This window comes from Corylus avellana, chromosome 4 (assembly GCF_965113065.1).
Source record: "Corylus avellana chromosome 4, dhCorAvel1.hap1.2, whole genome shotgun sequence".
Taxonomy (NCBI): domain Eukaryota; kingdom Viridiplantae; phylum Streptophyta; class Magnoliopsida; order Fagales; family Betulaceae; genus Corylus; species Corylus avellana.
Window position 1 is genome coordinate 23,203,683 of NC_142493.1, and position 15,370 is coordinate 23,219,052.

The 15,370-nt window shown below is 36.5% G+C and overlaps 3 protein-coding genes across 3 annotated transcripts; all 3 read left to right on the plus strand.

Moving 5' to 3' along the window:
• The first annotated feature begins 4,111 nt into the window (after window positions 1-4,111).
• LOC132177089 (stearoyl-[acyl-carrier-protein] 9-desaturase, chloroplastic) lies at window positions 4,112-9,098 on the plus strand. Its single transcript, XM_059589305.2, has 3 exons — window positions 4,112-4,332; window positions 7,096-7,600; window positions 8,190-9,098. The coding sequence occupies exons 1-3, from the start codon at window positions 4,208-4,210 to the stop codon at window positions 8,748-8,750; spliced, it is 1,191 nt and encodes a 396-aa protein (XP_059445288.2). The 5' UTR covers window positions 4,112-4,207; the 3' UTR covers window positions 8,751-9,098.
• Window positions 9,099-10,653: 1,555 nt separating this feature from the next.
• LOC132179599 (non-specific lipid transfer protein GPI-anchored 20) lies at window positions 10,654-11,947 on the plus strand. Its single transcript, XM_059592339.2, has 4 exons — window positions 10,654-11,180; window positions 11,267-11,293; window positions 11,440-11,499; window positions 11,608-11,947. The coding sequence occupies exons 1-4, from the start codon at window positions 10,841-10,843 to the stop codon at window positions 11,823-11,825; spliced, it is 645 nt and encodes a 214-aa protein (XP_059448322.2). The 5' UTR covers window positions 10,654-10,840; the 3' UTR covers window positions 11,826-11,947.
• A 1,680-nt stretch (window positions 11,948-13,627) lies between these two features.
• Window positions 13,628-15,366, plus strand: LOC132178243 (Bifunctional inhibitor/lipid-transfer protein/seed storage 2S albumin superfamily protein). Its single transcript, XM_059590691.2, has 3 exons — window positions 13,628-14,024; window positions 14,267-14,332; window positions 15,125-15,366. Exons 1-3 carry the CDS (start codon window positions 13,628-13,630, stop codon window positions 15,358-15,360), a joined length of 699 nt encoding a protein of 232 aa, XP_059446674.2. The 3' UTR covers window positions 15,361-15,366.
• The last annotated feature ends 4 nt before the right edge of the window (window positions 15,367-15,370 follow it).

Sequence of the window (15,370 nt, forward strand, 5' to 3'; positions counted from 1 at the left end):
GGCCTATGGTGGTCAAACGTTAGGATTTTATGGGTCAGACCGATCGATTACTTAGGCCTTCACTACCAAAAAAAAAAAAAAAGCCAAATTAGTGACGTTTTTCCAAACATCATTAAAGTACGGCATTTTACTGTTCAAACGTCGTTATTCATAAATTAGTGACATTTGAATAGTGTTACTATTCACGCGTCACTATTCTCGCGTTAAAAGGTAATGTTTGAACAATATTACTATTCACGCATCACTATTGGGCGATGTTTGAACAGTGTTATTATTCATGCGCCACTATTGGGTGACGTTTGAACAATAATATTATTCACGTATCACTATTATGCGACATTTGAATAGTGTTACTATTCACGCATTATTATTAGGCGGCGTTTCAACATTGTTGCTATTCATACGTCACTATTATGCGACGTTTGAACAGTATTACTATTCACAAATTGAAATGTGTTGTTTGAACAGTGTGTTACTGTTCAAACGACACTAAGTAATTTTTGAAAATATTAGCGTTCAAAATTTATATTTATAACAACCACACACACCTAAAAACTTCAAAATTTCTTCCTCCTTTACCGACACACATAAAAATATCTATACATCCTCAGCTGACTCGCAGGCTACCCTAGGGTAGATCAGGGGTGAAGGTAACACACAACTATCAGAGACCAAACATCATTGGTTCAAAATGGTCGGTTTTACAACGTCACCTTACAAATTTTTTGTTCTTTTTTTTTTAAAAAAAATTTATAAATGAAAAGATGACGTTTGAATAATGCGATGTCACATTTTAAAAGGTGACGTTGATATAGTGCAATGTCACATTTCATAAGGTGACGTTGCACTAAGGCGACATGTGAATATATAGTAACGTCACCTTATAACACTATATCCAATTTTACGACCCCTTACATTTTGACGTTGTTGAAGCGACGCTTTTCACGCATCACTACTTTAAAAAGTGACATTTATAAGGTCACATCACTATTCACGCGTCACTATTTGGACTTTTTTTGCATGTAGTGCTTAGTGTAAAACGGGGGTATTACAACATATCATGAAGTGGGCGAAACAGTAGCAACTTTGCCAGCAGTGATTCTTGCCAAAGACTTGGGGTTGCATAAAATTTAGCTAGAATATGTGATGCTTTACAAATAGTGAAGGTTTTGTAAAATGGAGGGAGAAGATGGAGTCATCATGGTCCGGCAGTCTGCTGCTGGAAGATGCCAAAGCTGAGAAACTAATTGTGCTGCTCATATGTATTTTTTTCTTTCTTTTTTTTTTGTAAATTGCCCATATGTATTTGAAACATTGTGTGTGGATAACAATATATATCTGCTCCACCTATTCATTTTATTGACATGGGCCCATTGCCTTCTGGCTGATATTTTGTTGAATAGACAGTTATATATATAGTGACTTTTGTTATCAAATTAATCTTGCACTATAACAAGACATTGCTTACGTACACTCAATCGAGAAGTTTCAACATTATTTTACTTTGTTAAGGTCATGATTTAGATTGAAAATATATTATTTTAAAAAGTTGTCGTACATTTAATTCTTAACAACAAAACAAGATTAGCTTTTATATAACATATCCAGCAAAGAAACTCATGTACTTAATTACTTATTCGGATTTGAAGTCCTATTAAAATGTATATATACACTGCCTAAATATATATGGGGGGTTAAAACCTTGTTACTCTTAACAAAGAGAGTTAATTAGGTCAAGACCAACTTGGAAGCTTGTGATATTCTTGCCCACTGCATGCGCCACAGAGTGAGAGAGAGAGAGAGAGGAAACAAACAAACGAACTTATACAGCTCAACCAGGAATATTTAATAGTGGAAAGCATGCAAAGAAGAAAGAGTGCCAAGTGGGATATCCTTCTGCTTGTTGACCAGCTGTTGGCTGATAAAGACTTCCCTCTCCTGCCCTCGTTTTTTCTGCCTCGTTGAGATCAAAAAATCAAAAGGAAAATACTTCACCATCATCGTCGGAAATTAGCGGTTTGGAGTTAAAGGTTTCGACAGCTGGTTGGCTGATAAAGACTTCCCACTCCTGCCCTAGTTTTTTCCGCCTCATTGATATCAAAAAATCGAAAGGAAAATACTTCGTCATCATTGGAAATTAGCGATTTAGAGTTAAGGGTTTCGATACATTTAATTAAATGAATTGAGCTGAAATTAATTTATATAGTCTTATAGATATATCTCAACACGATTCAAATCCGACATCAAACTCGAATTATCATCCCTAGATGAATAAATATATAGCTAATTATGTACTCTATATATATAGAAACGCTCATGGGTGTTAAGTTTTATATTGACTAGTTCTTTTAAAATGATAGTATAGATATAATTAACCATTTTAATTTAAGAGAAAAAAGATTGTTACGCCTTAGTTGTGCATGACTTATAAAGACAAATGCTGATTTATATTATATGAGCAAACATTCATCAGAAGAAACCAATGACATCCGAATGGATTCCCTCACAACAAATCCTTCCAGGATTTGCAAATAGTTTATCTACATTAGAAGAAGCAAAATAGCTTTCGAATTCTTATATGGAAATTCTTCCTGGCCTTGTAAACATCGTATATCTTCAGAAAGAGACTTAAAAATAGTTTTTGATGCCATTTAGACTTACCCTCGAGAAAGGGAATGGAAAATCCGTCGTATACTACCTGCAGCTGTCATCCACAATTTATAACTAACTTCATTAAAGTCTCTGTCATCACGGAATGCTCAGAAAATTGCCAACTCAGTTTCACACCATGGGCAGCCTGATTCGGTGTGTTTTATGAGTTTAAAAGTGCGTTTAATACTCAAAAAATTTGTTAGAAAATTTAAAAAAAAAAAAATTAAAATTAAAAACGCTTTTAAAGGTTAAAAAATCAAAAATCAAAAAATCAAAATACACTTTTGACAAAAGTTTAAAAATGAAGTTTTAGCAAAAAAAAAAGCTTTATTTCTCAAACACAATTTCATACCTGCATGCTCTAATTAGTTAGCTAAATGGGCTTGAAATCCATTTATTTACAATATCAATTTAATTAATTAACTTGATTATTTCTTATTTATTTAAGTTTTCAGAATAACATGATTTAATGCTATATATCTTGGTTGTCTTTTCATTAAATTTGCTCCATTAATAGATTCACGATTGGAATTTGATTGTTATGGACAAGTACCCTAATCCTTAATTAACAAGCAGACCTATGGGTTTTTTTTTTTTTTTTTTTTTTTTGAGAGGCAGACCTATGTTATTAAACTGCCGAAAAAAAAAAAAAAACTGCCGAAAAAATACTGCTCAAATATAACTAAGGGCGAAACTACATGGTCCCTTGGCCGAGGGACCTCAAATGTCCGCCAAGGGGTCATGTTTTCCCAAAAATTAAAAAAAAAAATGCTTTAAAATTTTTTGAAAATTAGAATTTTATTCCTAAATTTTTTAATTTTGTCCCCTAAACTGCATTTACTCCTAAAATTTTTAATTTTGCCTCCCAAACTCCCAATGGTAGTTCCGCCCCTAAATATAACTAATGAAATATTCTTTGGTTCAAATGAACTAGAGAAGATCTAATTCCCATACATTTACATTTTCGTACATACACCCAAGTATGTTCAATAAATTGTCACCAAAGAATAGGTCAATCAGTTGGGGATCATGCCTCAAATGAACTGGAAAATATCTAATTTCCATACATTTACATCTTCATACATACGCCCAAGTATGTTCAATAAAGAGATATGTTTTTTTTCATTCTACCCACCATCTCTTCTCTCTTTGCAATTTTTTTTTTTTTTGAAAAAATCAAGATGACAAGGTAAAGAGTTGGTGGGGGAGATAGTAGGTAGAATGCATTGTAGTATTCCTCTTCAATAAATTGTCCCGAAATAGTAGGTCAATTGGATGGGGACTATACCTCATGAAGCGCGAATTCCTCTCCTTTTTTCTTTAGGTGGACATGTTAAAAATCAAAATGTTCGATAAATTGTAAAGGGTGAACATGTAATTTGATAAAAAAAAAGCAATGGCATTTTTCTATATATATATATATATATATATATATATATATCACACGTATATAGCCACTAATAGTGGTTCTCCTTTCCTTCTCGCCTATAAAGTGTCCCGCAAACCATTTCTGCCTCTCTTCTGTGGAGGAAGAAAGCTGAGAAAACCCAAACCGATGGCTCTTAAACTCAATCTTTTCACCTCTCAACCTCCAAAGCTGCCCTCTTTGTTTCCCCAACCGAAGCCCAGCTTCAGATCTTCCAAGTTCTTCATGGCTTCCACCCTGAGCTCTGGCTCCAAGTGAGTGCTTATTCCTTCACCTTTTGAGCATCTACAGAGATTGTCAGGCATTCATGTTCCCGGATTAACCAATGGATCTTTGTGTATTTTCGTGTTTTGGGGCTGTTTATGGATCTGGGTCTTTGTTTTCGTCCCCTGTAATTTTGAGTTGAGCTTGCATATGTTGTTTTCTTTTCTGTGATCTCATTGGCTTTGACGGTGAAATGATGTCTTTTTTATGTGGGTATTTTATCTTTCGGCTAATTTTGAATTACCTCATATGGGGTTTCCTTGTTTGTTTTTTTCTTAATGATTATTGGTGATCTTCAAGGTGTTTCTATATTTTTGCCCGTTTTCTCAAGTGATTGTTTTGTATTAGTCGCTAATTTGAATTCAATGAGATGCTTTTCATCTTCTTTAATTAGCTTTTGGTGATTTTCTAGGTGGTGTACGTATTTGATTAATCTCCCATTTGTTCTATTGTCGTAAACGTTGTTCTTGCATGTAGAACTTCTTCTTTCTTTATTTATTCTAGATTGAACTCATTGAGATGCATTATGACCGGAGAGAGCCCATTGAGATATATTTAGTTTGTTTAGATATTGGGATTTCAAGGGTAGGTCCTTCGATTTTATTGTTGGTTCTAATTGAATTTCATGAATCAATTGTAAAATATATGGAATCTTACTTTATTTGTGGGAGGAATGATTCATGTGTGTACTGTATCTGGTAATTTCTCAATGCTTCTGCTTTAATCTTTGGAGATGGTTGTTCTGTCGGCTCAGCTTATTTTTCTCATGCACTTGATGATTCCATAATTTATTTTTTCTCAAAAAGAAAATGTTTTAAGTGCAACATTGATAAATATTATTATTGTAAATGACGCTGCTTATTCTTCCTAGTGTTTGCTCGGTGGGGTCTCCAAAAGGATGCAGAATTTTTTTTCTTGCGTTTTTTAAGAGCTATTTTTCAAAAGCCACTTTGATGTTGCATTTTCCTAGAAGCCTCAAAAATTTGTCTGCCATTTTGTTAAATTCGTATCTAGGAATATTATCCTACCGAGAACGATGCACAATCAAATATGTACCTTTTAACTTTTATCTTTTTTTGTTTTTACCAGAAAATTCTTAAATACTTTTTCAAGACATTAGCTAATTGCATAACACTCTTCTATTTTCATTTTGTGTCGTTTGGTGGTTGGAATGATGCTCTTGCAGTACCTGGTCTCTATGTGATTAGTGAGTTTGATGTTTATGTTGTTATCCGGTTGTCTTTTTCACTTAGGTGGATGACGGTGGTTTGGATATTTATTATTTAATTAATTTTATCAGTTGGTTGAATTCCTGTTTTCTTTTACATTAATTGCATGTTTCATATAATGAAACTATGAGTTTTCTTGTCTTTAGTGTTTTTTTTTCCCCCTTTTGGTTTCCTTGTGTTGACAGAAATGGTTTTGGTTGATTCATTGAATTTTTAGTTTATCCATGTTAATGCATGTATTGGCTGACTTATTCATCTTTGGTAGAAATTGTGTTGGAAATTTATGTTTTGTGAAAGCAAATTGTATACCTAAATTTCAAGTTTCCCCTGAAGAGTGGATTTAATTTTGAAGGAGTATATCTTGAGAAGTTGGCATTTTTTTTTTTCTGTAAATCTATCTATATTTGTCTAATTCAATGGGTGCATGATTGTCCATCTGTTGTTTTCTCATGTTTTTGGCAGTGTTGGTGGTTTTGTCTTTAGTTGGAAGCATTATTGTTGCCGATGCTTGGACTTCGAGGGGTTTTCTTTTCTAGTTCTACTAAATACTACACGTTATTTAGTAGAACTAGAAAACAAACATCTTTGACTTACATTACAGCTTGCAGCTGTAGGTCATGTTGTTGTAAGAAATGAGGAGGTCTTTGTCCATGTTTTTAAAATGGTTCTTGGACTTCAAATCATAGTTTATCTTTTGGCTGTTGGTTCATCTTTGTGTGTTATTTTTCAATTTTTATATTTTGCATATTTGTGCACATCTCATGACAGAACGTCTAAGGTTGGATATTTTTGGGTTGTTTTATTGATATAACTTTTGTATGTGTGTGCGTGTGCATGGGTGCGCAAGGGTGATTCATCTTTTGTCACCTCTCTTTTTTATAAATCCAATATATTCACAAACATACTTGTGGGTTAAAATGTTTCTTTTTTATTGCTTTTCAATTTGTTGGTGGTTTTAATATAATATACTGTGCATTTTCATCCATTTTCCTTTTCTGTTCAATAGATTTCACTATAAATCATAAATATTGGGTGGCATTATAATTTTCTGGTGACTGATTTTGTTTCTAGCTCTCTTATTTATGAGCAAACCTTTGATGGATCTTATGCTATAAATTATACCAAAATTATGCATTTTTAAGGGGTCTGACTAATTTCTCATTCAGATGATTTTCTTGTAGCCAAATATATATATTCGAGAATATTACTCTTGCATCACACCACTAGGTCCATGAATCAGGACCTCCCTTTCCTTTATTTGGTGCTCCATGAAAAATAAATTATTTATTGTGTTTGCGATTAACTAGTTTTTTATCCTTTACTTTCCACAGTCCATACTTAAAAAAAATTTGAACCTTGACACCCTTCGGTGAAAGTCGACCCATTTTTTCAATGAATCTACTCAGCCTTCATAGTTCTGTGTCATTGAAAACCCATTCCCTTTCCTTGTGATAGGCACAACCTGAACTTTTTTTCTGTTTTTGTGCTTGGACAATCTAATGCCAAATTCTTCATTTAATGCAGGGAGGTTGAGAATCAGAAGAAGCCTTTTATGCCTCCTCGGGAGGTGCATGTTCAGGTTACCCATTCCATGCCACCCCAAAAGATTGAGATCTTTAAGTCTTTGGAGGATTGGGCTGAAGAGAACATTTTGGTTCACCTGAAGCCAGTCGAGAAGTGTTGGCAACCACAGGATTATCTGCCGGACCCTGCCTCTGATGGATTTCATGATCAAGTCAAGGAATTAAGGCAGAGGGTAAAGGAGATTCCAGATGATTACTTTGTTGTTTTGGTTGGAGATATGATTACAGAAGAAGCCCTTCCAACTTATCAAACAATGCTTAATACCTTAGATGGAGTTCGGGATGAAACTGGAGCAAGCCCTTCTTCTTGGGCAGTTTGGACCAGGGCATGGACTGCTGAAGAGAACAGGCATGGGGACCTACTCAATAAGTATCTCTACCTCACTGGGCGAGTAGACATGAGGCAAATAGAGAAGACAATTCAGTATCTGATTGGGTCAGGAATGGTGAGATCCTTGCCATATAAATTGAAGTGTCTTGTCTCTAATTTTTTGCACGTGCATATATGCAAGCCCCACACATAGATGTTGAATTCATTTTCACATTTGGTGGCTGGACTCGTTGCATCTCATGTGGTTGTTGGATCCTTTGCAAAGGATTTCTGTGTTTGCGGTCTGCAGGAAGCCCATGTTTGAAACTTCTGATAGATCATGAACTTGTATTTATGCATTATTGCAGAAGGGTTTTCATACACAAACACAAGCATGCACAGTTTGAAGGACATTCAACTACACATATCTGTTTTCTTTTCTTCTTTGGTGTTCCATCTTGTGAAGGTTCATGAGTTCTTTCGATTTGTATATATAATTCATGCAATGGTTCCATAATTTGCCTTTCCACATCATATTTTTGAAGCAAAATATGAATCCTTTGTTCAATCTCCAAAATAATTGCTCTTGTAATTGGAGATCACCAAAAAAAATTAGTAATTGATCTTATCTGTTTAATAGTTTTTGTTTCCTTAAATCTTTCCTTTAATCCAACAGAATACCTGCTCGATCCTTGACTTTGATTTTCTTTATATTTTTCTAATAGGATCCTCGAACAGAAAATAGTCCCTACCTTGGTTTCATCTATACTTCTTTCCAAGAAAGGGCAACCTTTATCTCCCATGGGAACACTGCCAGGCATGCTAAGGAGCATGGTGACTTGAATTTGGCACAAATATGTGGCATAATCGCCTCAGATGAGAAGCGCCATGAAACTGCCTACACCAAGATAGTAGAAAAGCTATTTGAGATTGATCCTGATGGAACTGTCACGGCATTTGCCGACATGATGAGGAAGAAAATCTCCATGCCAGCCCACTTGATGTATGATGGCCGTGATGATAACCTTTTTGATCACTTTTCAGCTGTCGCACAGCGGCTAGGGGTCTACACTGCCAAGGACTATGCCGACATATTGGAGTTTTTGGTTGGCAGATGGAAAGTGGAGCAGCTGACTGGACTCTCGGCCGAGGGGCGAAAAGCACAAGACTATGTTTGTGGGTTAACCCCAAGAATTAGAAGGCTAGAGGAAAGAGCTCAAGGAAGGGCCAAACAAGCACCAGTTATTCCATTCAGTTGGATTTTTGATAGAAAAGTGAATCTCTAAGTGCAGTATGGAACAAAAAGGTCTACTCTCCTGCAATCATAAAGTAAGGTAGAAGTTTTCTGAGTTGCGTTTTTTTTCCAATTCCATTATAAGCATGCAGAGAATTTGTTGGGGAGTGACTTTGGTTGTAGATACAGTTTTTTTTCCTTGTGTGGTGTCATTAGATATGCTGATAGGAGCAGCTGAAGTTTTGATGTTGTGTTGTTTTTAGTGGTATCTTGTACCACTCTTTGTTCCTCCCTACTTTGTCTTGTCTTGTCTTGTCTTGTCGTCCATGTAAGAAAACGATCTTTTATGGCAATGTTGGTAACGATGGCAATCTCACGTCAAAGACATTTTCACTTTCAATTCATCTGTCATATCTCGTCAAGAACAATCTTACCAAGTCCTCATAGGCTACGTGGCTATCAGAATCCTAAATTAAACTTTCAAAAATACACGTCTTATAGTTTCAATTATAACAATTATATCCCATAGTTCTGGGAAAGATGCGGGCAGTAGAAGACCCCTTCTCCATCATGATTCATGGAGGAAAGATAACATACAAAAAATTAACAAGTCTAACATTAATGGTTCTTCATTTTTTTTTTTTTTTCTCGAACATTATCGATTGTGTAGGAAAATGGAGTTTTTAAAGCCAAGAAGAGTTTTTTTTTTTAATGTGTTTTGGTCATTTTTAAAGTAAAAAAGTCAAAAAAAAAAAAAAGTATTTTAAAATTTTATACCAAACATATTAGAGCATTTTCAGCAGTTTTCTCGTCATTTTTCTTATATTTAAGGCTTCAAACTACTTTTTGCTTCTTTATATCAAAATACATTCCAATAGCTTCCTTTAATCATTCCATATATCATTAAAATATATATATTTTTTAATTAATGAGAGACAAGAGAGAATTGTGAGAGGAGAGAGGAGAGAAGAGAGAATCATTTTTTTATATTTGAATAATCATAAAGATTGCAATAGTGAAACCCAAAACATTGGGTTCTACTGTACTGTAAGAAGTTTTTTGCGATTTTAGGAACATATTTTTTAAACTTAGGGAATAAACTCCCTTACAGAGAGTCTGCGAGGAATGCTCTTAACTTTTTGTTTGAAACAACTTTTTAAGTACTAAAAATATTTTTGAACCTTCCTATCACAATTTCAATCAAATCCTTAGATAAATAAAAAAGTCTTTGACGGTTGTGATCAGTCACCAGCTTTAATGGTTTGTGTTCCCTTGAACAAAAATGATCTTGTAATTAGAAGGCAACAATTTGAGAGACCATTTCTATCTGGTTCAGTAAATATTTAGTGAACACATTTTTTTTTTTAAAAAAAAAAAAAAAAAAAAAAGAACTACTCACTTTTTCTAAAGTACATATGTACCTCTCAACATTTTAGCTATTAGTTTTTACTATTTCAAGTAAAATTTTATTTATTTATCTATTTTTACTATTCCCAAAAAGAAGAGAACAATATTGATTTTTTTTTTTTTTTTTTTTTATTAATTGTAAGTTATGCATTGTTAAGTTACCGTGCTCATAATAGCTAGTCAAATCTTTAGCAAGTGTCTAGATGAATGTAGAGGTTTTTTTTGGTATTTTTTGATATAGCTATTTTGGCTAGTCCAACAGATTGCTAAATTCTTCTACATGTCAATGATTCGTTTTTTTCACAGAGCAAGTAAAAACTTCAAGCCAACGAATTTGCTCAGAAGAATCAGCAGCTTTTAATCTGCAAGAAAAGTCTTGAGATATCCATGGCCCCTGTTAGCTGAATCATAAAGGAACTTCTTAGTTGAGCAATTGGCTGATGTTAAGCTGACACAGAATGAAAGTCAACATAAGCCTACACAGATGCCACAACAAGCCGACCGTTTCACCTACTTAAGCTGTTTTATTTGATCATTGAGATTAGTTAAGGTGGTTGAACTCCAAAACCAACTTCAAACTCACCTACTTTCCCTCCACTTCTGTTATCTGTCTTCCCCCTCTCTATAAATTCCTACACCCTTCTCTCCCCAAAACATCATCAAACACTCAAATCCAAGTTCCCCCTCAGCTTTCTTCTCAACACCTTAAATTTCTTTCCCTTTTCCCCAACTCCAATGGCGCTCTTTTCGTGTTGTGCTCGTGTTGTTCCGATACTGGCCATAGCTGTGTTCTTCATTAGTATTCCAGTTTATGGCCAGATCAGCACTCCATGCAGTTCTTCAATGATTTCCAGCTTCACTCCTTGCCTGAACTTTTTGACTAATAGTACTGCAAATGGTACCTCACCAAGTGCTGACTGCTGCAACGCTCTGAAATCCCTCACAAGTGGTAGCATGGGCTGTTTGTGCCTCATTGTTACTGGAAACGTTCCCTTCCAAATACCCATCAATCGATCCTTGGCCATTTCTCTCCCTCGTGCCTGTAACTTGCCTGGTGTTCCCCTCCAATGCAAAGGTACAACCTTTGTACAACATACTCATTTGTGGTATTCTTTTATGAAACTATAGACATACTAATGCAAGTTTTTTGTACTTCTGCAGCCGCTGGTGCACCTATTCCTGCTCCAGGTACCTTTCCTACTTTGAACCATCATTATTTCTACTTCAGGGGCCAGAGCTTAGCAAGATATATATATATAGCTCTGAACTGAATTTTCTCTCGTTTCTTTTTTCAAATTTTGAGTCCACTTAACATGTTTGAAATTGATTTGCAGGTCCGGTCTCGCTAGGCCCATCACCTTCTTCCGAACTTTCTCCTTCTCCTAGTCCTAAAGGTATATGCAAGGAGTAACGCTATTTAGTAAACTGTATATATAATGGTTTGAGTTTTGGTGCTACTTATCCTTGATACTAATGTCATATTAATTTGTTTTCTTGAGCAGCTTCTTCTGTCCCTGAACCCACAACACCTGCTCAGGCACCAGAATCTGACACGACACCAACTTTAACTCCACCATCTCCGACAGTTGATTCCGGCGCTCCGACTGCAACTACAGGCAGCCGCCCAGTTCTGACCCCATCAGCTGCCATGCGCTCTCACACTCTCTCACCATCTCTTCTGCTACTTATGTTAGGATTTGTTGCTTTGAAGTACTGCTAGGTTATTGTCTTCCCAGTATGTGTATGAGCTTATACATTGCTCTGATCATTGAGAGCAACATTGTGTGATTATTTATTTATTTGAGAGTGCATTCTTTGTAATACATATATGTGTATGTATCAGAGGAAATAAAGATTTGATTGTTTAAAGAGACTTTTGGCAAGCGGTTTGGTGAATACTGAATACCAGTCCAAATGGTTATATCTAAGTTGTCTGAAAACATATGCCAAAATACATTCGTCTTAAAGCCAACTTCTCTACTTCCCTGCTGCAGAAAGGCAGAGAAGTAGAGCTACTGACTAATATGCCAAAATACATTCTTCTTAAAGTCCATGTGCAAAGATGAGTTTTAGAGGACTTGCTTCCTTCAGGCTTACTTGGTCATCGGCCTTTCTGCTCAGTGTTTTAGCCCCTTCGGTTCGAAGTCAAAAGCTATGGAGGCTACTCTATGCAGGGGATAGACCTTGAGCAGTGCTTCAGTCAAAGAAATGGCTCCATTACCATTGTTGGATACTTGCTGCAAAGCGCTAATCAGATGGTGATGTAAAAGTATTGATTAAATGATTAAATTTACCTCTTTTTATCAGCTTAAACTTTTAGAATAAATGGTAATTTAACATAGTATTAGAGTAAAGGTTTTGAGTTCGAATTTTGTATCCATTAATTCACCTCATGTTTCAATTAAATATTTCACGTATTGAATGTAAGTAAGAGTGTTAAAGTATTGATAAATTTATCCTGTATCAACTTAAGTTTTTGAAATAAATGGTGAATTAAATGGTCCAAGCTAGACACAACTCTTTTGCTTTCTGGTAGCATCATTCCCTCCATTAAGCACCCGCTTTCTTTACCATTTTCAAACTGTTACATGGCTGCAACTGCATTGACTCTTTGTCAAGGTAATGCCTCTTTCTTAACCCCTTCCCTCCTCATTTCAAGACAAACCCAAAATGCACATAATTTCACGGTTTACACCTTTATCTCCTTTCTTCTTCTATATAATAAGTTTTGAAAAGAGGGGCCACAAGGCCAAGACATTTTGTGTGCCAAATTCTGCAGCAATTATTGGCTCTTCATGGTTGTTTCCCGAGATACCAAGCATCTACCCGACCGCCCAAATTCGAGACTGTAGACTTGGGCCTAGCAATAGAACCCAGACCTCAAACCCCGACGAGCCGAGCAAACCAACTAGCCGAACGCACGGAAGACGAAGGGAGATGTGGTGCTGAGGATAATCACTTAACTTTGCCACCTCATTCCAATTGTCCCGTTATACCCAGCAAAGAATCAGCAATGCCCTTAGCCAACCAATGGAAATGAGCACGTGGCACTACACAACGCCCGGTAACAATCGCAATCGGCCAAGAAGCATGTAAAGAATTCGGCGCCACTACTCTGCCGGGACAAGCGACACCTGACAGAGACCGTACATCACTAGAGGACATAAATCGAGTGTCATGCGAGTGGTTTAAATAACCTATTCCTTCTTTTCTTTGCAAAAAATGTGTTTGAGCCAACTAGCTGAAAAGACATCATTGTCTTTGGCCGAATAAGAGCAAAGAGAAAGAAAAGTAAAAGAGCAAGAGCAAGAACGTTTCTCAGAAATGGGGCTAAAAGGGTCCCGGTCAAAACAGTCAATAACTAAGAAATGGATGTAAATAACTCAAAAACCAAAGGGCATTCACGGCAATCCTGGCCCTTTATTAACAGAAACTCTCCCGCCACTCAACCATTCATATAACTGCTTACCAAGTTGATCACTCTGAGACTTCCCTAAAGATTTCCATAACCCCCCATCAACCATGATCGCCACCGCCCCGCTTCCACTCATTGCTCTCGTCCTTGCCTCTGTGGTCCTCCTCGCCGCCTCTGCCGCAGCCCCACCACCAGGGCCACCACAACCGCCACCGCCACCGCCTTCGAGCTGCACAGAGGAGCTTGTTCTGTTCTCGCCATGCCTGCCCTACATCTCGTCTCCGCCCAACAACCTCTCAGCCACACCCTCCGATGGGTGCTGCCACGCCTTCTCCTCAGCTCTGAACTCTAGCAGCAATGGCGTTTGCCTCTGTTACCTCGTCCAGCAGCCCTCAATCCTCGGGTTTCCGGTCAATGGCACAAGAGTGCTCTCTCTTTCTTCGGTATGTCCACTGCCGAGAGATGGCAATTCGACGAAGGGATCTTTGGGGTCGCTTTGCTCAGGTTCGAAAATCCGAACACAGTTCTTGGTATCTTGAATCTTGATCTTTTCTTGGTTTAACTTGGATAGAGATGAAATTTTCATGGTGGGTTTTGCAACTGCGTTTCTTTTCTATGTGCTTTTATCTTTTTCCTGAGAAGAAAATCAATCACAAGATTAGATTATATTGGAATTTTCTTTACAATGTACATGTAATGGACTAATGGGATTATTTTTCCTTTCTTATTATATAATAATCAAACAGGGTCGCCAGCATTGCCTCCTCTCCGGAGCCCAGCAAGCTCAGGGCTTACCCATCCATCTGGTTCAGGTATCTGGCCTAACAACTGCTCTCTTTACTATTTTCCAATTTTCATTTCCCTTAATTCATAGTTTATTTTTTGAATCACCAATATGTTGCCACACGAGGTTTCATAATTTTATAATCCTTCTCAAACTTTTTATCTTAGCATCGCTCGTCTATTTTTGACACAGTTCATGAATCCAACATAAAATTAATGAGTTACGGTTGAAGAATTTGACTCTTTATTAAATGGGTTGAGTTAAGATTAACTTATATAATCTTATACTCATGCCTCAATATGATCCGAATCCGACACACGACATTTAAGATTAAAAATTTTTGACACAACCGTAATTCCAACACGAAATTAGTTGTTGTAGTTGAGAAATCTTACCCGTTTAATTAAATTGATCGGGTTATGATTAACCTAAATAATTTTATACCTATATCTCGACTCAGCTTGAGCGCAATACACAAACATGCAGCTAGTAATCAGAAATTAGTTTTCAGAGTGAATCATTAGTACTTATTTCATTCTGGGCTGGTCTAATTTCACAAAAGAGTCAAAAAGGAACTGCAGGGCATATGTGGCATATGTGGCAATGTTAGTCTTATCGTGCAGTTTATTAACATCATAACCAACATATCAGCATAGATTGATCAATGATCACACACTGTAATCATGGCAAAACTGGCTTATCCTTAAATCCCAAATGTATAATTAGAACCAGAGGTTTATATATAAGACAGGAGCATCAGTGGCTAATGGAAGCATGGTCTGGTCTCTGAGACCTGAAATTTGGAATCGCTTTATTGCAGGGTCTAATAATGTTGCATCCCCACAAGAACCTGAGAAGAATTCATCTGCAACGCCATGCTCGTCACCAGGGTGTGCTAAGAAGAAACCACAGAAAACAGGGAACTCATCAGTAGAACCGGCTACAGCTTCATCAGCCTCCAAACAAGTTTACAGCAGCAACCGTTGGCTTCCACCCGGCATACTGATTTTCTTTGTTTCTATCTCCACTCATCTATACTCATCAAACACCTTATGATTACCTTTTT